The sequence below is a fragment of the Prionailurus bengalensis genome, chromosome E1, assembly GCF_016509475.1.
Source record: "Prionailurus bengalensis isolate Pbe53 chromosome E1, Fcat_Pben_1.1_paternal_pri, whole genome shotgun sequence".
Classification (NCBI taxonomy): domain Eukaryota; kingdom Metazoa; phylum Chordata; class Mammalia; order Carnivora; family Felidae; genus Prionailurus; species Prionailurus bengalensis.
In genome coordinates this window covers 60,733,844-60,756,855 of record NC_057347.1, presented here as the reverse complement: position 1 = coordinate 60,756,855, position 23,012 = coordinate 60,733,844, and the positions used below count along the sequence as shown (strand labels likewise).

The following is a 23,012-nucleotide window of genomic DNA, read 5'->3' as shown; positions in this document are numbered from 1 at the left end:
ACATTTGGAAGGTAATTTCTGAACCAAGTACATAAGTATTCTGTCCGCTATAAAGTGCTACGTAAATGTTACCTTGGTGATGATGTAAAGAAATTTAAAAGCCAGATGTATGAGGTCAGCTGGAGATGTCTTATCTTGTACTATATCCAACAACAAATTCATCATCCATTCTAGGAAAAAAACATACGCAAAATATTTACTACAAAATTCAACATTAGTATGATATTGAAACAAAATGCCAGAAGAAAAAACAGATTTACAAATGTAAGAGTGGTTCAGTATTAGTAAACCTGTGTAATCCGAGTATCAATAGAGCAAAAGAAAAACATTTTTTTTTTTTTTTAGAGAGACAGCACACAGGCAAGCACGGGTGGTGGTGAAGGAGAAAGGGAGTGAGAAGAAGAGAATCTTAAGGAGACTCCAGGAACAGCACAGAGCCTGCCGTGGGGCTCAATCCCATGACCCTGGGATCATGACCTGAGCCAAAATCAAGAGTCAGATGGTCAAATGAGCCACCCAGGAGCCCCGAAAAACATTTTTATCTTAACAGTTTCTAAAAGGGCACAGAATGAATACAATATTCACAACATTCATCCTTGCTTTTAAAATGCAGAAGGGCTCCACGCTGGATGTAAAGTCTACTTAAAATAAAATTAGAGGAGTGCCTGGGTGGTTCAGTTGGTTAAGCATCCAACTTCAGCTCAGGTCATGATCTCACGATTAGTGGGTTTGAGCCCCATGTCAGGCTATGTGCTGACAGCTGAGAGCCTGGAGCCTGATTCAGATTCTATGCCTCCCTCCCTGCCCCTCCCCAACTTGTATGAGTACACACAAGCATGCGCGTAAGCCCTCTTTCAAAAGTAAATTAAGTAAACATTTTTAAAAATTTCTGAATTTTAATGCAAGAGAAATATTCTTATATTTAAGAATTATTCTACGTCAAACCAGTATCTACTATTGTGCTTTATAGAAGATACCTCCTACAACTACTATGATTTAGTGATAATCACATTCTAACCAATGTAATAAGGCAGAATAAAAGATTTCTGCTTCCAGTTAGAAAGGAATAACTCATACAGAATTGCCCTACCACCAAAAATTAGAAAACTAGACAAATATATGACAAATACATATTCAGCGATACTGGAACAGGCAGTTCAAGGAAACAAATGGACTGGGATCCACAGCTGCCCAGGCTGTCTGCCAGGAGGTGACATGCAGAACTCAGTACAGGGCGTGGGGACGCAGAGCAGAGACAGAGGTTCAAGGAGGCTAAGTCCGCTAACATCCACAGGACAGGGTAACGAAGAGAAAGGTATGCAGAGAATGAGCTCCAGTCATCTACAGAGGTCCCCTCAAGTCTTCCACAAGGCCAGGTAACAACAACTACCAAGAAGCACTGAGTTAATGGGGGATGGGATGCCTGGTAGCTCAGTCGTTTAGGTGTCCAACTCTTGATTTTGGGTCAGGTCATGATCCCAGGGCCGTGGAATTGAGCCCTGTGTCAGGCTCCACACTGAGCATGAAGTCTGCTTAAGATTCTCTCTCCCAGGGAGCCTGCTTAAGATTCTCTCTCCCAGGGCACCTGGGTGGCTCAGTGGGTTAAGTGCCTGACTTCAGCTCAGGTCATGATCTCACAGCTTGTGAGTTTGAGCCCCCCATAGAGCTCTGTGCTGACAGCTCAGAGCCTGGAGCCTGCTTCCAATTTTGTGTCTCCTCTCTCTGTCCCTCCCCAGTGCCTGCTCACTCGCTCTCTCTTTCTCAAAAATAAACATTAAAAAAAAAGATTCTCTTTCTCTCTCCACCCCCCATCCTGCCCCTTTGCCTCTCTCCCCCACTTCTCTCTAAAAAAAATTTTTTTAATTTTTTTTTTAAATGTTAATAGGAAGAAAAGCCATACCAAACAATCATGAATTATAAGAAAGCCCGAGCAGGGGTGCCTGGGTGGCTCAGTCAGTTAAGCATCCGACTTTTGATTTCGGCTCAGGGATTTTAGCTCAGGTCATGATCACACAGTTCATGACTTTGAGCCCCACATCGGGCTCGGCATTGACAACATAGAGCCTGCCTGGGATTCTCTCTTGCCCTCTCTCTCTCTGCCCCTTCCCCTGCTGGCATGCGTGTGCACGCGCTCTCTCTCAACTTAAAAAAAAAAAAAAAAAAAAGCCAGAGCAGCCATATCAGTATCAGACAAAGCATATTTTGAAACATGTAATATTACAGAGATAAACAGAACATTTCATAATGATGTAAGGATCAATTAGTCATGAAGACTCAAGACTCCTATAACCACGCCAAATTACAGAGCCAAATTGAGAGAGCGGAAAGGAAAAAGACAAATTTATCATTGTAGTTAGAGATTTCGGTACTCTCAGGAACTGACAGAACAAGTGAAAAAAAATCAATATGGACATAAAAGGCCTATATAACAGTATGAATCACCCTACCTAAATGACACTTACAGGGCACTCTACCCAACATCAGCTGAATAGACATTCCTCTCAAGTGCACATAGAACTTTCAACAAAACAGACCCTGTGCTGGGCTGTGAGTCTTACTCAACATAAAAGACTGCAACTCACATCTAGGGAATGCAGAGTAAAACTGTAGTGATACACCACCACATTCCCACAAAAACGTAGGCTACAATCAGAAAGACTGGCAATACTAAGTGATGATGAGGATGTAGGGCAACTGAAATTCTCATAGATTGTTGGTTGAAATGTAAAATGGCACCACCTTTATGAAAACAGTATGGCAATTCATCATAAAAGTTTATCATAAAAAACATATTTACTATACAACCCAACAATTCCACTCTTACAGATTTATCCAATAGAAATGGAAACACATGTCAGCCTAAAGGACTGTCTGCAAATGTCACAGTAGCATTAATAACACCCCCAAACTGGAGACAACCCAAATGTCCATCAACAGGGTGAAAGGATAAACAAATTGTGGTTCAACAGAAAATGAGCAAAGTACTAAAACATGTAATATGGAGAAGCCTTAAGAATACTATTTTAACATAAAGAAGCCAGAGAGTAAAGTAGGTCAGTGGTTGCCCAGGGCCAAGATGAGGGCAACTAACTGCAAAGGGACACAGTTCACTTAACCTCATGGGAGGACAGAAATGTTCTACACCTTGACGGTGGTGGAGATACATACATTTGTCAAAACTCAAACTGTATACTTAGGATGGGTGCGTTTTATTGCATGTAAATTATATCTCATCAAAGGTAACTTTGAACACTTTAAAGGAAGAATGAAAGTGTATATCGACAGATAAAGAGATCAAGCTGGCATTACTTACAAACTATATAATTATTGGGGCGCCTGGGTGGCTCAGTCGGTTAAGCATCCGACTTCGGTTCAGGTCATGATCTCGCGGTCCGTGAGTTCGAGCCCCGCATCAGGCTCTGTGCTGACAGCTCAGAGCCTGGCGCCTGTTTCTGATTCTGTGTCTCCCTCTCTCTCTGACCCTCCCCCGTTCATGCTGTCTCTCCCTGTCTCAAAAATAAATAAACGTTAAAAAAAAAAATTTTTTTTAAACTATATAATTATTTGCCTGCTTAGAAAACCCAAAGAAACTGAAAAACTAGTAATGTATTTCATTGCACAATGAACTTTAAACATTACACCCAGTTAAAGAAGCCAGTCACATAAGACCTATTGTCTAGGGTGCCTGGGTGGCTCAGTCGGTTAAGACGTTAAGCATCTGACTTTGGCTCAGGTCATGATCTCATGGCTTGTGAGTTCAAGCCCCACATAGGGGCTCTCTGCTGTCAGCACAGAGCCCGCTTCAGATCGTCTGTCCCCCTCTCTCTGCCCCACCTCCTCTCGCACCTATGCACTCTCTGTCTCCCAAAAATAAAAACATTAACAAAAAAAAAAATCAGGGGCGCCTGGGTGGCTCAGTTGGGTAAGCGTCCAACTTCAGCTCAGGCCATGATCTCACGGTTCATGAGTTCGAGCCCCGCATCAGGCTCTGTGCTGACAGCTCAGAGCCTGGAGCCTGCTTCGGATTCTGTGTCTCCCTCTCTCTCTCTCTGACCCTCCCCCACTCACACTCTGTGTCTTTCTCTCTCTCTCAAGAATAAATAAACATTAAAAAAAAAAAAATCAGGGGCACTTGGGTGGCTCAGTTGGTCAAGCGTCCACTTCTGTTCAGATCATGATCTCATGGTTTGTGAGTTTAAGCCCCACTTTAGGATCTGCTCTGATAGCTGGGAGCCTGGATCCTGCTTCAGGTTCTGTGTCTCCCTCCCCTGCTCACACACTCACTCTCTCAAAAATAAACATGCATTTAAAAAAAGAAATATTAAAAAAATAAAATTAAAAAATTTTTGATTAAAAATAAAATCTTTAAAAAGAAACAAAATTTATATTGAAAAAAAATAAAAAATAAATAAATAAAAAGAAACAAAAAACAAAAGACATATTGTCTGACTCCATTATATGAAATGCTCACAATGAACATTTATAAGAAATTCAGACAGAAAACAGATTAGCAATTGCCAGGAGCTGGCAGGAGAGTGAGGGTGGGGGGGACCGTTGATGGATATGGGCTTCTCCTGGGGGTGATGAAACATTAGGGAGTTAGTAGTGATGGCTACACAACTCTGTGATGTACTAAAACCAATGAAGTAGGGGCGCCTGGGTGGCTCAGTTCGTTGAGCCTCTGACTTCGGCTCAGGTCATGATCTCACAGCTTCTGAGTTCGAGCCCCACGTTGGGCTCTGTGCTGACAGCTCGGAGCCTGGAGGCTGCTTTGGATTCTGTGTCTCCCTCTCTCTCTGCCCCTAACCCACTCACACTCTGTCTCTGTCTCTCTCAGAAAAATAAACATTAAAAAAAATTTTTTTTAATAAAAATAAAAATAAAAAAAAAACCAATGAAGTATGCGCACACAAGGCTGAACTGGACGGCGTGTGATCTACACCTCATGAGCACAAGCAGCTTTCATCCCAGAGCAAAACTCAACAAACCACTTAGGGCAAGTGAAGCGTTCTCCGAAGGAAACGTGAGCACCCCAGATAAAGGAAAGGCTTCATCCCAGCATATGGAACGTCCCCAATTAGTAGAAAACTCAACCAACTCACCTGCTCCCAGAGAAAATCCGCTCATTCACTCACCACACTGCCCCAAAGGGGGCTGCCTGACAGAATTCCTTCAGGATGGGTCTAGCCGGAAACACTCCAACTTACAAAAAGGAGGAGCGGAGGAGCCCTCATCTACATCCGTTTGGTCTTAAATACGACAGAAATAGTAACATGAAAAGACCAAAACACGCACAAAAGCTGACGCCTGAGGAAAGAGGGGAACTGGAGAGAATGGCAGGGAACAGTCAGAACTGGCCTCCCAGAGATTCTGAAAGCCAGCACAGCCATTCCACAAGAACAGAAACCAGAAAAGCAGATTATTCCACATGCATATCTCAGCAACCCTCACCCCCCAAGTCCCGGGAAAACGAAATAAAGAGATACAAATCCACAAAGAAAAAGAGAAAAAGAAACAACAGCCAAGAGATGTCAGCTGTGACTTGGAAACTGGATGGTGGCAGGGAAACCTGTGGTAACCGAAGCAGCCCGGCAGGCAGAGCCGAGGTGCCAGGAACCGGCCAGCGCAGGACGCAGGAAGGGTTGCAAACAGGAGGAGTGCTCTAAGGTCCCCCAGCCCTTGCCCTCGTGGGCAGAAGACCAGAGGTCTACCTCCCTAGAGTGCTGGGCCCCACAGCCACTTAGCCACATTCGGGTTTGCTTTTTTGTCAAATAAAATTTTAAAAAACTTTTTGTTAATGTTTATATTAGAGAGAGAGAGAGAGAGAGAGAGAGAGAGAACGCGCATGCGTTGCGTGCACAAGCAGGGGAGGGGCAAAGAGAGAGGGACACGCAGAATCCAAAGCAGGCTCCAGGCTCTGAGCTGTCAGCAGAGAGCCCGACACAGGGCTCAAACCCACGAATCATGAGATCATGACCTGAGCAGAAGTTGGACGCTTAACAGACTGAGCCACCCAGGCGCCCCTAAGTCAAATAAAATTTAAAATTCAGTTCTTCAGGGGGTGCTTGGGTAGCTTCAGTTGGTTAAGCGTCTGACTCTTGATTTTGGCTCAGGTCATGATCTCACAGTTCAGTTCCTGAGATCAAGCCCTGCATCAGACCCTGAGCTGATGGGACAGAGCCTGCCTGGGATTCTCTCTCCCTCCCTCCTCTGCCCCTCCGCTTCACAGCTTGCGTGCTCTCTCTCTCTCAAAATAAACAAACATTTTTTAAATAAACAAAAAATAAAATAAAATTACGTTCTTCAGTCATCCTAGCCATATGTCAGTCAAGTGCTCAGCAATCACATCTGGCTACTGGTGACTTTACCAGATAGCACAGATCTAGAACATTCCATCATCACCCAATTCTCTACTGGACAGAGATGCTCTGAAGAGAGTAGGTCTGAGAGGAAGCCAGGAAGCAGCTGACAACAGCCAGTCAGAGCCTGACTCAACCGGGAGTTGGCATTCTGGGCTAGGAGGCCCACGGTGGGACCCTCCCCCACAGTGCGACAGCACCCAGCAGCCAGCCATGTAGTCCCCAGAGAGAAAACACGACCCAGAAGACAACTGTCAAAAATACCAAACCAAGGACAAGAGCCCTGAGATGGTAAAACCTGTGGACAAAATACATTCAAGAACGTCTTCATGTGCAAAACAAAGATTAAAAAGCAAAACTATGTGGGAAAAGCTAAGGGGCCAGAAGGTCACTCCTGGAAACTCAACATGCAGTCCACAGGCTCACCAGAAAGAGAAAGCGGAAGCAGAGAAATGACCAGCGCCACACCAGAAGTCCCCTGTGCCAAAGGACGCAAGTCTTCAGCCTAAGACTGACCAGCATGAGAGAAAAGACCCAGAGCACGTCACACGCCTCTGAAATATCAAGTTCTAGAAACTTTCAGCAGCAAAAACAGACTCCTGAGAAAGAAACTTGGACTTGGTAACAGTGGGTGAGGGAACCGTGCCTTCTGTCTTCACCGAGCCAGGATGAAACGTATTTCTTCTGCCTGAGACAGGGGACCGCTCAGAAAGCTTACCTTGCACAAAACCTTCAAGGTTACCTGAAGAGGAAAGCAGCACGCGCAGCACCAGCCCACTTTTTAAAAGGCACGTATGCGTACACTAAAGCCGACGCTCAAGGCCTCACACGGTAACGTGTAAAGCTTCAACAGCCCTGTGGGACAGGTAGTGCTAATAATCCCCATTCCACAGGTGGGGAAACTCAGGCCACAGCCGCTGAGGGGCTGCACGGAGATGCACACCCAGGCAGCCTGGCCTGGGGCTCCGGCCCCCGGCCCCCACCCCGTGCTGCCTTTCCTACCTTCCTCCTTCCTAAGTTCACCACCAGAAGTGTTACTTTTGCATATAAAAAAAAAAAGTGTTATCAGGATGAAACAAGTCAAAAATAAGGGGCACCCGCTCCGGTCAGGATCTCACAGTTCTCGACTTCGAGCCCCAGGTCAGGCCCTGTGCTGACAGTGCACCGCCTGCTTGGACCCTCTGTCTCCCTCTTTCTCCCTCCCTCCCCCACTCATGCCCGCTGTCTCTCCTTCTCTCTCTCTCAAAAATAAACAAACATAAAATGACAATAAACAAACAATGAAAAACAAAAGAAACACAAAAGTCAGTGCCCTTAAACTGAGTTAAGGAAGCCGGAGCCTCCGTGTCTCCATCTACACGGATAACTCATCGCCCTTCGACGGTGATCCCCGTAGAGGGCTGGGCGCTAACAAAATGAGCCTGGAAAACATTAAAATTCACACTACGAGCAAGGGGTGCAGAGACCCCGCGAAGAACAAACAAGACCGGGGCAATGCGTCCTGACGCCCGCGGCGGCGGGCACACACGTGTGACCGAAGGACCCACCGCAGGAGGAGCGGCCTCTGTTCTTACCGAGGTGTGGGTCCAGCAGGTGAGGCTGCTCCTGGTACTTGTCCATGATCACTAAGAAGGAAAACACGAGGGTTAGCTTCGCTGGGGCAGACATGCCCGCCTTCCCTCGCCGCCTTCCGCGGCGCAGCCCCTGGGGCACAGGCCACCTAGGTGGCTCCCCACCACCACCCGCCGGCCCCGCCTCCCCGCGTGCGCGGAGCGCCTTCCTCTGGAGCCCGTTCCCCCACCTCCTCTGAACCTTTCTTTGCTCCCTCCTCGAGTCACAAGTCCTCCCCTTCACCAGACAAGACACCTCCCCGCACCCACTTCTCCCCCCGCCCGACCCCGCAGACCCCAGCGGCCGCTGGCACAGCTGTCAGATCCCGCGGCCACCTGCCACACACCTGCACCTGTGACAACTTCCCAGGAGGGGAAAAAGGGCCTTCGCCGGCCCCCCGACGTGCCCTCACCCTCTCGGCAGTCGTGTGCACAAGGTCTTGTTTTTGAACCCCCGGTTCACGGCCAAAGAAACAGGCTCAGAGCAAGGAGGCAAGGCGCCCGAGCGGCAAGCGGGACGTAAAAACCCTGGGGTGTGTCACCAGAGCATATGCTTTGTCAGGGCAGCCGCCACACTGCCCCTCTCTCAAAGTCAGAGGGCCGTCCTGACAAAGCAAGAGCACAAACCCACGCCGAAACTTCGTGAGCAAGAAGGGCCCGCGAAGGTGGTTTTCCTGGACGACAAAAGCCTGACCGCCCAGCGGCGGGGCCCCAGGGAGCCCTCACGAGCTGCTCCCGAGAGACGGCTGCAAAGGTGCGAGCTGGGCGAGCTGACACCTTAAGGGGAACTACCGCGCGCGCGACCCACCGCCCACCGTGCCCCGAGCCTGGGCTGCGCCGCCCGCCGCTACCCCGCCGGGTGGGGTCGGAGATCCCGTGGTCTGCGGCGCGCTGGTCCCCGTCTGCTTCTCCTGTCCCTCCCTCCCGGTCCGCACGGCCGTCCCCGAGAGCCGGGGCCGCCCCGGCGAGGTCCACGCCGGTGTCCTCACGCGGGACCCTGCACAACCCCGCCCTCCGATGACAGGCGGGAAAGGCAGGGCCCGCGGCCCCGGCGCCTCCAGGTGAGGCCGCCCTAGCGCACACGCCCGGCTCCCACAGGTGCGCGGCAGGGGGCAACCATCGCACGGGGAAAGCAGCAGCTGCGGCCCGAGAGCGCGTACAGAAGGCCACCGGTCCCGGGCCGCACGCGCACCTCGGAACCGCTCCAGGGCGCCCTCCCGGGCCGCACGGTCGCCGAGCACCGCCGGCAGGCGGGCGAGCAGCGCGCGCGTCTCCGCGCTCTCGCAGAACGACTCGAGGAAGCCGCCGCGGGCCAGCGCCTCGTCCTCCGCCCCGTCCTCCGGCGCGCCCGCGGCCGGCTCCTCGCCCAGAGCCATCCTCGCTGCTCCGGACCGCGCCTGTGGACTGGAAGCTCGGCCCCGCCCGAGCACCGGGACGAGGGATGCCGGCTGATGCAGACGGAGGTACTACTGCTGAGGCGGAGGGGGTGGCTACCGACGCTGGCCCCGCCCCACGACCTCCGACCTCGCGCCTCGGACCCGCTACGGGACGCGCCGGCCGCCAAAATAGTGCGCAAGGAGGCGGGGCCGGGCCTTGTGGGGCGGGGCCCGCGTGAAAGGGAGCCTGGATCCCGCGAAGCCAGGAAGTCCGGGGACCCGAGCCTGATGCGCGGCCTGGGGGCGGGGCCAGAGAGAAGGCAGGGCGGGGTCTGAGGTGATGCGTTCGATTGGGGTGGGGTGGGTGGGAGGTGTGGGGGCAGGCTGAGCTCGGGGCGGGGTGGGGTGGGGTGGGGTCTGAGCCTGTCGGTGGGGTCGGGGCGGGGAACCGGGCCTGAGCTTGCTCGTGAGGTTGGGCGGAGGGGGTGGAAATCTGAGCTCGGGGGGAATGGGGACTGGGCCTGTGGGTGGGATCGAGGTGGGATCGGGGGAAAGCCTCTGAGCCCGTGGGTGGGGTGGGGACGGAGCCTGTGGGTGTGGTCGGGGTGGGGTGAGGTCTGAGCCTGTGGGTGTGGCCAGGGCGGGGGCGGGAGGGGGGGGGTGAGTCCGAACGCGGAGGCGGGGTCTGAGCTCGTTGGTTGGGGAAGATCTCTACCCGTGGCAGTGGGGGTGGGCGCAGTGGCCTGCGCTTGGCGGCGGTGTCGCGGCCCCAGTAGCCGGAGGAGAACCAGGCCCCATCCCCCACGTGGGGCCCGGCTCCCCCCCTCTCCCCCCGTCGCACTGTCACATCCCACAAACCTGAGTTTTGCGACAAAGGCAGTTTCTGTTTTGAAATGTCAATTGTCTGGAAGGATGCCTCCGGGGTGTTCTTTCTAGAAAGTCTTAACAGGCTCACACCTGTCAATGGGACCAGTCTCCTGACCGCGAGGCCCGCTGGACAAACAGTCTCAGAAAAGAGAAATTTGGGCGCCCTTATCACTGGGAAATTGGTAATTTTGCAAGGAGTAATAAAGGCGTGGTCTCGTCTCCAGCCCCGCACTGTGAATGGCCAGTGCCCCGCAGACCCTGCCCTGATGTAGCTTGCCCTGGGCCCTCCCTTCACGGATGACAGCCCCGGCATCTCCAACCAACTGGCCACCCCAGCCACCTGACCACAGTGGACACCCACTGACCAAGCTCTCCCCCTGCCCTCCCCCCCTTTTTATCCAGCAGAAAACACTCCAGCTGGAAAATGGAGTGTGGGAGCAGCGCTGGGCAGTGGCTGCGGTCCAAATGCCTGCTCCGCACGATATCCAGGGCCTTTCCTTCCATCTGCCCCGCCTCAGTCGGGAGGGCACTCAGAGCCCCACTCAGCCCCAGAGGTGCTGCTCAAGAGATGAGACCCATCTCCTGGTCTCCAACTCTGCCTAAGGCACAAACAGGAGCCCTGAGTCCACAGGGAGATGTGACCCCAGCTTTCACCTAAGCAAATCCCAGATGTGTTTCTATAACATCATGAAAATACCCAAATTCCCCCTGGATCATGACATAATGAGGCTGTTGGAAATCTGTCAGGTGCTCCGGGCCCTCTGCAAACTAGCCCAACTGCATGGAGGATGGAGACACAGGTGAACAAACACACACACACTTCCATCCCTGAAGCCCAGCCGGACTTTATTAGTCCCGGAAACCACCTCTGGTGTTGCTACCCAGAGTTACTCACTAAGCAGGGAGGCAGGGGATGCAGGCTGGCTGCTACTTGAGAAGCTTCCTCATGGTGCCCAGGGATGGGCTCCTGTACTGCCGCCCAAAGTGGTTCCAGTGGTTCAGGTAGTTAAAGAGCTGATAGAGCAGGAGCCGCCTGTCAAACCCCGGAGCCTTGGGAATCTTCCGGTGGTAGGCAGTGAAGAAAGATCTGGGAAACCCCCCGAACATCAAAGCAATTGCCAGTTCAAATTCAGAATGTCCATAGAAGGAAGCTGGGTCATAAACAATAGGCCCTGAGTCATCCTCAGCCACGTTTCCTGACCAGAGATCCCCATGAAGAAGGGCAGGGACGATCTCTAGACCACAAAACAGATCCGGGATCTTCACCTAAGAAAATAATTATTGCACACAGAGTCATCATGGGCCTATGAGCCACAGCCTCCTCACCCAATACTTGGAAATAAGGCAGAGATGACCTCATGTTTGTTCAGGGTCCAACCATAGCCCAGCCTACCAAGCCCAGAGATGAGGGGATCGTCTGAGTCCAAGAGAATGCAACATCATTGTACTATTTACTAATTAGGTTTGGAAATTCCACAGCCCTAATGACTTCCATACAATAGCGAACCTCAGTGGATGTGGTCGTGTAGACTGTGAACCATATAACCTGAATGGAGGGTTTGGCGGGGGGGGGGGGGGGGGGTAGTTTAGCAAACTTTCTCCACCATTCTTTAATTTCACAGAACACATATGTCTGCACCTGTTCTGTATACTACGAGTGCTATGGGTTATTTCATTAATGAGCTAAATTTCACCCTGGAATGACACACAAATTCTGTTTTTAACATTTTGAGAGTTATATTTTAAACTAGTCACTCTGGGGCATCTGCCGGCCACATCTCCAAGAGGTGAGACATTCGTGCTTTGGAAAAGAAGAAAAGGACAGAGTAAGAGTGGATAAGAAAGCAATAGTAAATGCCACAATTTATGGGCCAGGCACCTATGTTTGAGGTTAAGTATTTGGTGACCTAGCCAGTGAAAGTTGTACTCAGGGGCCAAGTATGCCCTCAGGTACCTTCCCCTTCCCAGTTTCCCCATCAGGCCAATAGTCAGGCACTTATGTGTCCACACTTAACCAGCTCTGCTCCATGGCTCCATTCTACCAGAGGGCTCCACACAAATATGGAGGATAGCCCATAAAAGAACATAAAACAGCCCCTGTCCCAGAGAATAGCCTCTGCACCCACCTGTAGTTGTGACCACAGTTCTCGTGCCTCTCGGTCAGCATAGTCCTTTTCAATGAGGTCCAGCTGTGCTTGGAGACGGTGCCGGGCAAAGAAGGTCGACCAGTCATCCTGCCACTCATTCACCTGGGCGACAAGGGGCCAAGGCTGATGCTGCTGCAGCTGGTGCTCACAGGACAGCTATACATGGAGACTGCCCAAACCCCAGGACAACCACTAACAGAACACAACAAATATTACAGCTAGCCAACAGAGGAGATAGGATGGAGTCATTAAAAATAGTCCAAAAGAAGGCAGATGAACAGGAAAAGGGGAAACATAGAACAGATAGGACAAATAGAAAACAAACAGCAAAATGACAGATTCACCCCTAGCCACATCAATAAGTACATTAAATGCAAAGGGTCTAAACACCCTAGTTAAAGGGCAGAGACAGGTTGGAAAAATAAAGTGAGACTTGATTCCAAGCTGTGTACAAGAAATGCACTTTATACATGCTAACACTAGTCGAAAGAAAAGCTGGAATGGCTATGTTAATATCAGACAGAGTAGATTTCAGAGGAGAGAATATAAAAGAGGTCATTTCACAATGGAAAGCAAGTTAATTGATAAAGAGGACGTAATAATCCTAAATTTCTGTACCCCTAATATATGGCAAAGAGGCTCATGAACAGATGTTCCACATCATTAACCATCAGGGGAAATAAAACGTCAGTGAGACACCACTGCACACTCACCAGGAGAACTTGAATTTTAAACGGAAACCACCAAGAGTGGCAAGGATGTGGAGGAACTAGAACCCTCACCCCCTGCCGGTGGGAATGTAACATGGTACAATCACTTGGGAAAGTATTTCTGCAGTATTTTTCTTAAAAAGTTAAACGTGAACCTACTATATGACCTGGCCATTTCCCTCCTAGGTAATTACCTAGGATAAATGGAAGCATGTGTCTACACAAACTCTTGTACACAAAGGTTCAGCAGCTTTATTTGTGGAAGCGAAACCTGGAAACTACTCAGATGCCCGTCAGCAGGTAAATAGGTAAACAGACTGGTTCATTGTAGGAAGGAACGGACTCTGAACACTTGCAACACCATAGATGAATATCATGAAATGATTAAACTGAGTGAAAGAAGCCAGAAAAGGGCACGTAGTGTATGATTCCATTTATACTAAGTTCTATGAAATACAAATTTACCTACAGTGACAGAAAGCAGATCCATGGCGCCCAGGGTCGGGGAAGGGTAGGAGGACGCTTCAGGTGATGCATATACGCACCCCAACCATGGGAACTGGTTCACAGGTACCTCTGCATGCCAAAACTTATCACTTTGTACACTTTAAGTGTGTGGTTTGAGGCGCCTGGGTGGCTCGGTCGGTTAAGCGTCCAACTTTGGCTCACGTCATCATCTCATGGTTGGTGAGTTCGGGCCCCGCGTCAATCTCTGTGCTGACAGCTCAGGGCCTGGAGCCTGCTTCTGATTTTGTCTCCCTCTCTCTGCCCCTCTCCCCTGCTCACACAGTCTCTCTCTCTCTCTCTCTCTCTCTCTCTCTCAAAACTAGATAAATATTGGGGCGCCTTGATGGCTCCGTTGGTTAAGCGTCTGGTTAAGGGTCAGTTAAGGGCCCACTCATCCTCCCAAGGAGCAGGACCCTCCTGCAATTTCTGGGCTGGGACAGGTGCTCCATCCAGGACCATCTGTCACAGAAGGAAGAGGTGGACTAAGTGTTCTCCTGACCCCTTGCCCCTCCCTGGCCCCTCCCAGGCCCCTTGCCGCTTGCCCCTTACCCCTCCCAGTCCCCTTGGCCCACCCTGGCCCCTCCCTGGCCCCTCCCTGGCCCCTCCCAGGCCCCTGGCCCCATGCCCTTCCCAGGCCCCTTGCCCCTCCCCGGCCTCTCCCCAGCCCCGCCCAGCCCCCTTTGCCCCTCCCTGGCCCCGCCCCAGCCCCTCCCAGGCCTCTCCCCCCTCCCTGGCCCCTTGCCCCTCTCCAGCCCCTCCCCGGCCCCTCCCTGGCCCCTTGCCCCTCCCAGTCCCCTTGCCCCTCCCTGGCCCCTTGCCCGCCCCTTGCTCCTCCCAGGCCCCTTCCCCCTACCTGGCCCGTTGCCCGCCCTTTGCCCGCCCCTTACCCCCTCCCAGGCCCCTCCCAGGCCCCTCCCTGGCCCCTCCCTGGCCCCTCCCTGGCCCCTCCCTGGCCCCTCCCTGGCCCCTTCCTGGCCAGTAGCAGCTGAGCTAAATAGGTTCACTGATCCTGGAGTCTAAAGGAGGACAAAGGGGCCGCCTGTGTCCCTAAGAGACCAGCCCCATTCTCATTGACTTCACAGACTGGGGCTCTGTGTATGATTTCATTCCTTAGTTCTTTTTTTTTTAATTTTTATTTTTTTTACATTTATTCACTTTTTGAAAGACAGAGCATGAGCAGGGGAAGGGCAGAGAGAGAGGGAGTCACAGAATCCGAAGCAGCAACAAGCTCTGAGCTGTCAGCACAGAGCCCCACATGGGGCTCGAACTCACTCAGGAGCGGTGAGATCATGACCTGAGCCTAAGTCGGACGCTTAACCGACTGCGCCACCCAGGCGACCCTCCTTGGTTCTTGAAAAGTCACTGGGCAAGGTCAACTGAGTCTTTGGAAAGCCCACAACAGCTCTTAAACTCAGCACCTGAAGCAGGACACCAGACCACATTCAGCTATACCTGCCTGGGACCAGTACAACTGTGTGGGCCACCAGCCCCAGGCAGATGTGTAGGCCCCAGGGGAGCTGGCTTCGCCAGAGATCCAGGGAGTCCCAACAAGCCTGGTAAAGCACTGTGTGTGTGGAGTTCTAGGGACCCCAGATGTGAGGGCTGCCCCCTGTCTGGGATCCCAAAATCTGGCTCAGGCTTCATAATGATCTTACCCACATGACATCCACCTGGGAGGCTCGCCGTCTACCCACACGGGAGAGACAGAGAGGGACAAACGGCTACCTACTGGATGATTCCACTACATGAAATGTCCAGAATGAGCAAAGCCACTGAGACAGAAGGAGGTGAGTGGTTATCAGAGGCCAAGGGCAGGGGGAATGGGGGTGACTGCTAATTAGCATGTGATTTATTTTGGGGGCGATGAAAATATTCTGTAATGAGACAGTGGTGATGGCTGCCCAACATTGTGAATATACTAACAACCACTAAATCGTACATTTTAAAATAATGGAGTTTATGTCATGAGAATTACAAAGGCCAGGACTTAATCCCTGACCTCACCTGCTGCCTCACTGCCACCCATTCCAGTCCCCACACTCATCACACAACCCTCTGCAGAAAGCCTTTGCACCTGCTGTTCCCTCTGCTTAGATGCTCTTCCACCCGGCCCACAGCTTCCCACCTCCGCCAAGCTCAGCTCAGGGGTCTGCCCTCCTCTCCCAGGCACCTCAGTTCACACCCTGCATTCAGAAATCAGACAATCTTCATGGCACTCTGTCACCTACAAGGGACAAGGCGACCAGCACTGGGGCACTGGGAACGGTCATCAGCTAAGCAGGGACGTCCTCCCCCAGGCTCTCACCTGAGGGATGAAGCCACAGCATGTCACCGTGTGGAAGCCAAACTTGCTCACATACTGGGGCTCAGCACACTCAGTCCTCCGGCCTGTCAGCAGAAAGAGCTGTTGTCCTCCCCTTCAATGCCAGATCTCAGCAGAGTCCCCTCAGCAGAGGGAGAGGCCTGGGCTGCACTGCTCAAACGGGGACAGTCTGAGGAGCGCCAGGGCCCTCCTGCCTCAGGCGTGCTGGACAACAGGGCTGGGAGTAACCGGGGTCCAACCCCACCCACTCGTCAGTGCCATCAGAGTCCCCATTTAACAATCTCATCTTGACACGGGAGTAACCGGGGTCCAACCCCACCCACTCGTCAGTGCCATCAGAGTCCCCATTTAACAATCTCATCTTGACACGCAGCATAAAGGAAGTCGGTACGCATCGCCACAAGCACCACCCCGGGGTAGATACACCTGGGTCAGGGGCCACAACGTACCCACTGTGTTCTCCTCCTCCTTCGACTTATCCCTGAGCTTCTGGTTGTAAAGGTGCAAATCTGCCATCTGGTCTCCGAGTTTTGATGCCTGACTGAGGATACAGGAAATGCAACCAATTAAAACAAGAAATAACCACAACCAGTTAGAAGGCTCCACTCTGAGGAATGTTTTAAGTACCTTAAAAACTACTCTCCATTCTTTAAAAAGGGAAAAATGAGCTGTAGGCCATGACCTTTTCTGAAAAACAGGATAGTATAAAATCACAATTGCAGGGGGCGTGTGTGTGTGTGTGTGTGTGTGAACAGAAGCTTTAGGAGGCGCTGGGAACAGGAACAAAGGCTTAAAAACTTACATTAAGGAAAGACCAGCTCGGAAGGTTTGTAAAAAAAACAAATGTAAATCACATATAAAAGACAGGTTGAGGGGCACCTGGGTGGCTCAGTCCATTAAACGTCCAACTCTTGATTTTGGCTCAGGTCATGATTTCACAGTTCATGGGATCGAGCCCCACATCAGGCTCTGCACTGACAGTGTGGAGCCTGCTTGGGATTCTTTCTCTGCCCCTCCTTCACTCAAGTGCAAGCTCTCTCTCTCTCAAAATAAATAAATAAACTTAAAAAAACAGACTGAGATGCTATTCATGCACCATGATGGGCATGGGCCATTCTTTGCTGATGGAGCTGCAGGTGGTTTTATGTCTTCTTTATGTGAGTTCTTGTTTTCCACCTTTTTTAAACAAAATACACACAACTTTTTTTTAACATTTATTTATTTTTAAGAGACAGAGATAGAGCACAAGCAGGGGAGGGGCAGAGAGAGGGGGAGACACAGAATCCGAAGCAGGCTCCAGGCTCCAAGCTGTCAGCACAGAGCCCGACACGGGGCTCAAACTCGGGAATGGTGAGATCATGACCTGAGCCTAAGTTGAACACTTTACCAGCTGAGCCACTCAGGCGCCTTTGCATAACTTTTATTTTTTATATTTATTTATTTTAGGGGAGGAGGGGCAGAGAGAGGGGGAGACACAGAATCTGAAGCAGGTTCCAAGCTCTGAGCTGTCAGCACAGAGCCCAACATAGGGCTCGAACCCACTTACAGTGAGATCATGACCTGAGCCGAAGTTGGACACTTAACCAACTGAGCCACCCAGGCACCCCAAAATACACGTAACTCTAGTAATTAGAAAAAAATTTCAGGACTTCGGATAATTACTAGATCAACCTCACTGGGCCCGGTTTGAGCTAACATGAGTGCATTCTAAAGCATGAGGCCAGGGATGGTTCCAACACTCTAATTTGATGCTGATTCACTGGAGCCAAACCACACAGAAAGCAAGAACTTCTTGTCTCTGTTAAGAACCCGGGGGGGGGGGGGGGGGGGGGGCAGGGGTAGGATTCCTGGCCCTGCCTCTGATGAGCCACACTGGCAGCTCAGCAAGAGCCTGTTCCCCTTCCCTCTCTCGTCCCCCTCCCTCCCTCCCTCTCTCCCTCTCCCTCCCCCTTTTCCTCTCTCCCTCTTTCTCCTCCTCCCTCTCTCTGTCTCACTCTCTCCCTCCCTCTTGTCCTCTCTCCATCTCCCTCTCCCTCTCTCCCTTTCCCTCCCTCTCCTTTTCTCTTTCTCTCCCTTCCCCCCTCCCTCCCTTGCCCTCTCTCCTCCCCCTCTCTCCCTCCCCATCCCTCTGTCCTCCCCCTCCCTCTCTCCCTCACTCCCTCTCCCTCCATCTCGTGATCTCACAATCTCAAGCACTCTCTCACACACGCACACACACACATGCACACACGCACACACATGCACACTCACCTGCTCAAGCTCCTCATCTTCAGATGCTCCATCACAAAGGCAGCCCCTCCTCCCGGCAGGTCAATCACCTTGATTGGCCGTGGTACCCGAACCAGGCCTGTGGCCTGGAGGGCCTCCAGGCTGGCCATCTCTCCCTGGAACATCTGCCGGGCCTGCATCCAGAACACTGCCATGAGCTCCGAGGGGCCCCTGCAGCCCTGGACAGAAGCTACCACGTGGGGTCACAAGCACCCAGGACCTACAGTTACTGAAAGCTAGCTGGAGAGCAAGACATCAGCCCCTCAGAGAATGGGGTGCAACATGGCCCCCTTCAGATAGAAATGGGCTCCAAGGGTGAGGCTGTGCCTGGGGCTTGGGGCAGACAGAATGCTGGTGCCCCTGCCCTGGGTGCTTGCTCCCAGAGGTGAGGAAGCATAGGTGCAGGGGAGGTTCTGGAGGTGCTGGGGTTGCTACTGGGGGCCAGGGTGTGCTGTGGCGTCACAGTGGGAGTGTCAGGGGTGCTGTGGAGGTACAGTGGGAGTGTCGGGGGTGCCCGGGGTCATGGTGGGAGTGTCAGGGATGCCTGGGGGTACGATGGGAATGTCGGGGTGCCTGGGGAGTACAGTGGGAGTGTCAGGGGTGCTGTGGGGGCACAGTGTGAGTGTCGGGGTGCCTGGGGGCACGCTGGGAGTGTTGGGAGTGTGTGAGAGCATGGTGGGAATGTTGGGGTGCCTGGGGATACGGTGGGAGTATCGGGGTACAGGGGGCATGCTGGGAGTGTCAGGGGTGCCTGGGGGTACAGTAGGAGTGACAGGAGTGCTGTGAGGGTACAGTAGGAATGCTGGGGGTGTCTGGGGGGTACAGTGGGAGTGTTGGAGGTGCTATGGAAGTACAGTGGGAGTGTCGGGGGTGCCTGGGGGTATGGTGGGAGTATCAGGGTGCCTGGGGGCACGGTGGGGGTGTCAGGGGTGTTTGGGACACGGTGGGAGTGTCGGGGGTGCGTGGGGAGTACAGTGGAGTGTTGGGGTGACTGGGGAGTACAGTAGGAGCGTTGGGGGGGCTGTAGGGGCATGGTGGGAGTGTCGGGGGGCCAGGGGGTATGGTGGGAGTGTTGGGGGTGCCTGGGGGCACAGTGGGGTACTGCAGGATGCTGCCAGGTGCCACAGAGGTTGTAAGGTACCTCAGGGGACTGTGGGGGTGCTGCAGAGGGTCTGGGTGGTGCTGTGAGATGCAGTGGGGTGCTAGGGGTTATCTGTAGGGTGCCTTGGAGTGTGGATCAGTGGAGCGTCTGGAGCCGGGCATGGGTGCCCTTCCAAGTTTCCTGCCCACCTCACTGCCTCCAGCGATCACAGGAGAGGAGGAACCGCAGGGCAGGGTGGGGTGGCATGCCAAAGGGACTGGGACACACATTTTGGGCAAGAATTCAGGGCAGAGAGGTCAGCTGGGCCTGGCTTGGGTCCAGGGCCTCTCCCCAGAGATAAGCACCCAGCGGGGCCTGGGGGGGGCAGGAAGGAGGCTCACACCCCACCCAGGAAGAAGACAGGCTGCCCCAGGAGCAGCAGAACAGCCTCCATTGGGACCCAAGGGCTGTCCTACTTCTAAAATATTTCCCACAAATACCCCAATTTTAAATGAGGTGAACACTCACCCCGGGTACGCGACAGAAAGCATGCTTCTGAACACCTCTGCCTATAGAATTATTCCTCATGAGGCCAAAGCATCTAATGCCACGCAGGAAAAGAACCCCATCCTTCAATTCAAAGTCTCTGAGGGGGAAAACGAGGCAAGGCATCCTCCAAACTGCCAGCCCAGCCCTGGAATTGTGAAGCAGGGGTTGCTAGCGCCCCGCAGGGGGCATCCAGCAGTCCCTAAACATACAGGGGCAGGGAATACCTGGGCTGCATTCTGCCCGTGTCCTGAGGGCCTCACCTGTCACCTGCTCACCTACTGTGTGCCAGCACCAAGGGTTTCAAGGGCAAATGGAGAAGCTTTCAGTAGGAGGGTTCCAGACCCCACATGAGCCCTGAACCCAAAACTGCTTCCCAGTACATGGGGCTTATTTTGAGAGCGATTGGTTCTGAAACGAAATTCCCTAACAATTCCCTCCCTGTGCTAACAGAGCCGGGCTGCTGGACCAATCCCGACCTCTCACCCATCCCAGGTGGGCCCTGCTGCAGGGAGGCTGGGAGGATTCCTTCCACCCACAGCCCCTACCCCCACCACCACTGCTGCACCTCAAAGGGGCCTGGCCCACAGAGCACTGGGGGCCTCAGTGAAGGCGCCCACTAGGGCCAAGGGAGTGCCATCCTTAGCATCTGGGGGCACTAACTACGGCCAACTTTCTCCATTTGTAAAGTGTCACTATTTTCCATATACAGTCTATTTAACAGCAACACTTTAAGCAGGCACTAACCAGGCCCAACACAAGCACAGGCCCCTGAGCAGACAGCATGAGCCTCTCGCTCGGTCCCTCACCGAGTCTTGGCCTCCTTTCTGCCTCCTCCCACCTGTTGAGCTGGACCCACGGGCTGTGGAAGAGGGAACCCAGCGCTGGGACCCAAGGTAGAGGCAGAAGCATCCCAGGACTCCAAGCTTCACCTCCCCCATTCTTGATGGTAGAGAAATTAAAACCAACACTCCTGCGCCTCCAGGCTCAGGATTATTAATCCTGCAGCTGACAAAACCCTGGGTCCCGCAGAAAACGCTTCAGTCCTCCTTGCCGGCAGGTGCCAGCTCCTGACCCCCGCAGTGACGCCAGGCCGCACCTGCGCCCCTCCACCCCCACCCCTTCCCCTCTCCAGGCTCCAGCTCAGGCCGCGGGGGAGGGGGCTTCTGGGGGGCCGCACCTGCGTCCGGTGGTTGACCTTGACGAAAACGGGGCCCGCATCCGTGTCGTAGGCTCGTCCCTCACTGATGCAGCCGGCCCCGGGGCTCCCGAAGGCCCGCAGGGTCGCGGTGCGCAGCTCGGCTCGCAGCAGCTGCTCCATGGGGCGGGGGGGACTCGGGCCGGGGAGGCACGGGGACGGCGCAGACGCCAGCCGGGGCGGAGCTCGCTCTCCGCGGGGGCGGCGCCGGGTCCTCGCGGCCTGCGGGCTCCAGGCTGTCCAACCCTTGCGGGCGGGTGGCGGGTGCGGTCGGGTCCGCGCCAGCGGTGGGGGAACGGACCCAGCCCGAGGGCAAGGGCAGACAGAGAGCTTCCCGAGGGGGACAGAAGTGGGGGCGGTGCCCCCTCTGCATGTGTCCACACAGTCAGGGTGCCCCGACAATCCGGGGTGCGGCCCACCCTGTAGAGCCTGACACCACCACCCCCCACTCCCTACCCCCCCCCCCCACCCCCGGCCAGAGGTTCCAGGAGCCCTCGCTGGCCCTCTGCCCAGGCCTCAGCAGGACTTAGAGGACATAGTCTAGGGTAGAGCCCACTGTCCCTGGGACCCAGGTCACAGGTCACAGTCCTGGCTAGGTCTCACACTGTCCAAACAAGGCTAGGGGTCTTGACCACATCCTATCCAGCCCCAGGCACTACCCAGCGACACTCGTTGCTCGTGTTGGGCTTGTTCATCAGGGCACCTGGTGGCCATCAGAGATAGAGACTGCTCTGGGGGTTCTGATAATGTGGCCAACCCCACCCAGAACCCGAGCCCTGTTAAGAGACCTGCTGCCCTGGAGAGGGAACTTCAAAACACACGTGGCCATGTGCACACAGGCACGCACACACCTATGCACACGCATACACAAGGTCATTGCAGAAGAGCAGGGGGTGGGAGAGATTGTGTGGCCATCTTGGGAAAAGCATCTGCCCCTCCACCTCTCTCTCCTCCTAGCTTTTTTCTCTGAGTTGGTGAAGCCCTTCCTATTGCATCTTGAGGCAGGATTCCTGTAGATTTGGGCTCTTGCACATCTGTCTGCAAATGTCTTTATTCTCGACTGATAGTTTGGCAGGGTATGGAATTCCAGGCTGGATATGAGGTCCTGTTCTTTCACAACGGAGAAGCTCCTGCTCTAGCGCTTTCCAGATCATTTGGTGTTGAGAAATTTGAAGCTATTTTGATTGTTGTAAAGCCATTTTGATTCTGTTTGTGTGGAAACTGTTCTCTGGAGGCTTTTAGGGTCTTCTCTGTGTCACCACTATCTGACAATTTCCCAGAGAGGTGGTTGGGGTGAGTTTCCTGCCATCCCCAAGACAGGACACATGAGCTGTTTCAGGATGGACACTCTCCGAGGTTGTCTTCAGCTCTTTATGATTCCCTCCCTGTTTCCTCTGTTCTCTTTTCCAGAATTACAAATATTTGCTCTAAAGTTGGTCCCCAAACTGCCAGGGTTAGGCACCTGTGAGCCTCCAGGCACCCTGGGGGAGATGCTGATTGCACGCCACAGGCATGGTTTGCCCAAGCAGGGTCTGAACGTGGCAGCGGCACACATCTTACTGGCCCCGAAACCCAGGCACTTGGGGTCCCTCCCCAGACCTCCCAGCTCCTGTCTGAGCAACCGAATCCTCAGTGAGAAGACACATGCCAAGGAGAGTACTTTGACTTTGCAAACTGGTCTCACCCTCCTCTCAAAGCCGCATTTGACTTTGGGTTTGGTCAGAAGCTCAGTAGGGAGATGTGACTCGGGTACATGCAAACGGCCCCAGGAGCTGAGTCCCCTTTCTCCCTATAGCCAGTCTCCTGGTTCTCCTGACTCTCCAAGAACCAGAATTATGGCTGCTAAGGTGCGGAAGGCACCCAACTGGAACACAAACACAGACAACTGTGACAGTTCTTGGGGCTCAGACATGTCACGAGTGTGGATCTAGGGGGAGGACAGACTGAGGTAATGATGGGGCCGTGTGCACTGGAGGGACTCCCCTGCTTGTTCAGATCCCTCACTTGACATGGAGTCCAG

General features: G+C 53.1%; 2 protein-coding genes across 3 annotated transcripts in view; both read right to left on the bottom strand.

The window, feature by feature from the left end:
* TBCD (tubulin folding cofactor D) overlaps positions 1-9,485 on the bottom strand; it is a 159,022-nt gene extending 149,537 nt beyond the window's left edge. For both annotated transcript variants that reach the window (XM_043585483.1, XM_043585484.1), the window contains exons 1-3: positions 9,162-9,485; positions 7,934-7,984; positions 73-170 (exon numbers count right to left, since the gene is read on the bottom strand). In XM_043585483.1, the coding sequence (XP_043441418.1) occupies positions 73-170; positions 7,934-7,984; positions 9,162-9,345 (333 nt within the window). In that variant the 5' untranslated portion in view covers positions 9,346-9,485. The remainder of the gene's footprint in view (positions 1-72; positions 171-7,933; positions 7,985-9,161) is intronic.
* Positions 9,486-11,032: 1,547 nt separating this feature from the next.
* FN3K (fructosamine 3 kinase) lies at positions 11,033-21,163 on the bottom strand. Its single transcript, XM_043585492.1, has 6 exons — positions 20,975-21,163; positions 18,150-18,301; positions 16,349-16,440; positions 15,882-15,964; positions 12,339-12,461; positions 11,033-11,478 (listed from the first exon to the last, which is right to left on the bottom strand). The coding sequence occupies exons 1-6, from the start codon at positions 21,113-21,115 to the stop codon at positions 11,140-11,142; spliced, it is 930 nt and encodes a 309-aa protein (XP_043441427.1). The 5' UTR covers positions 21,116-21,163; the 3' UTR covers positions 11,033-11,139.
* Between the last annotated feature and the right edge of the window lie 1,849 nt (positions 21,164-23,012).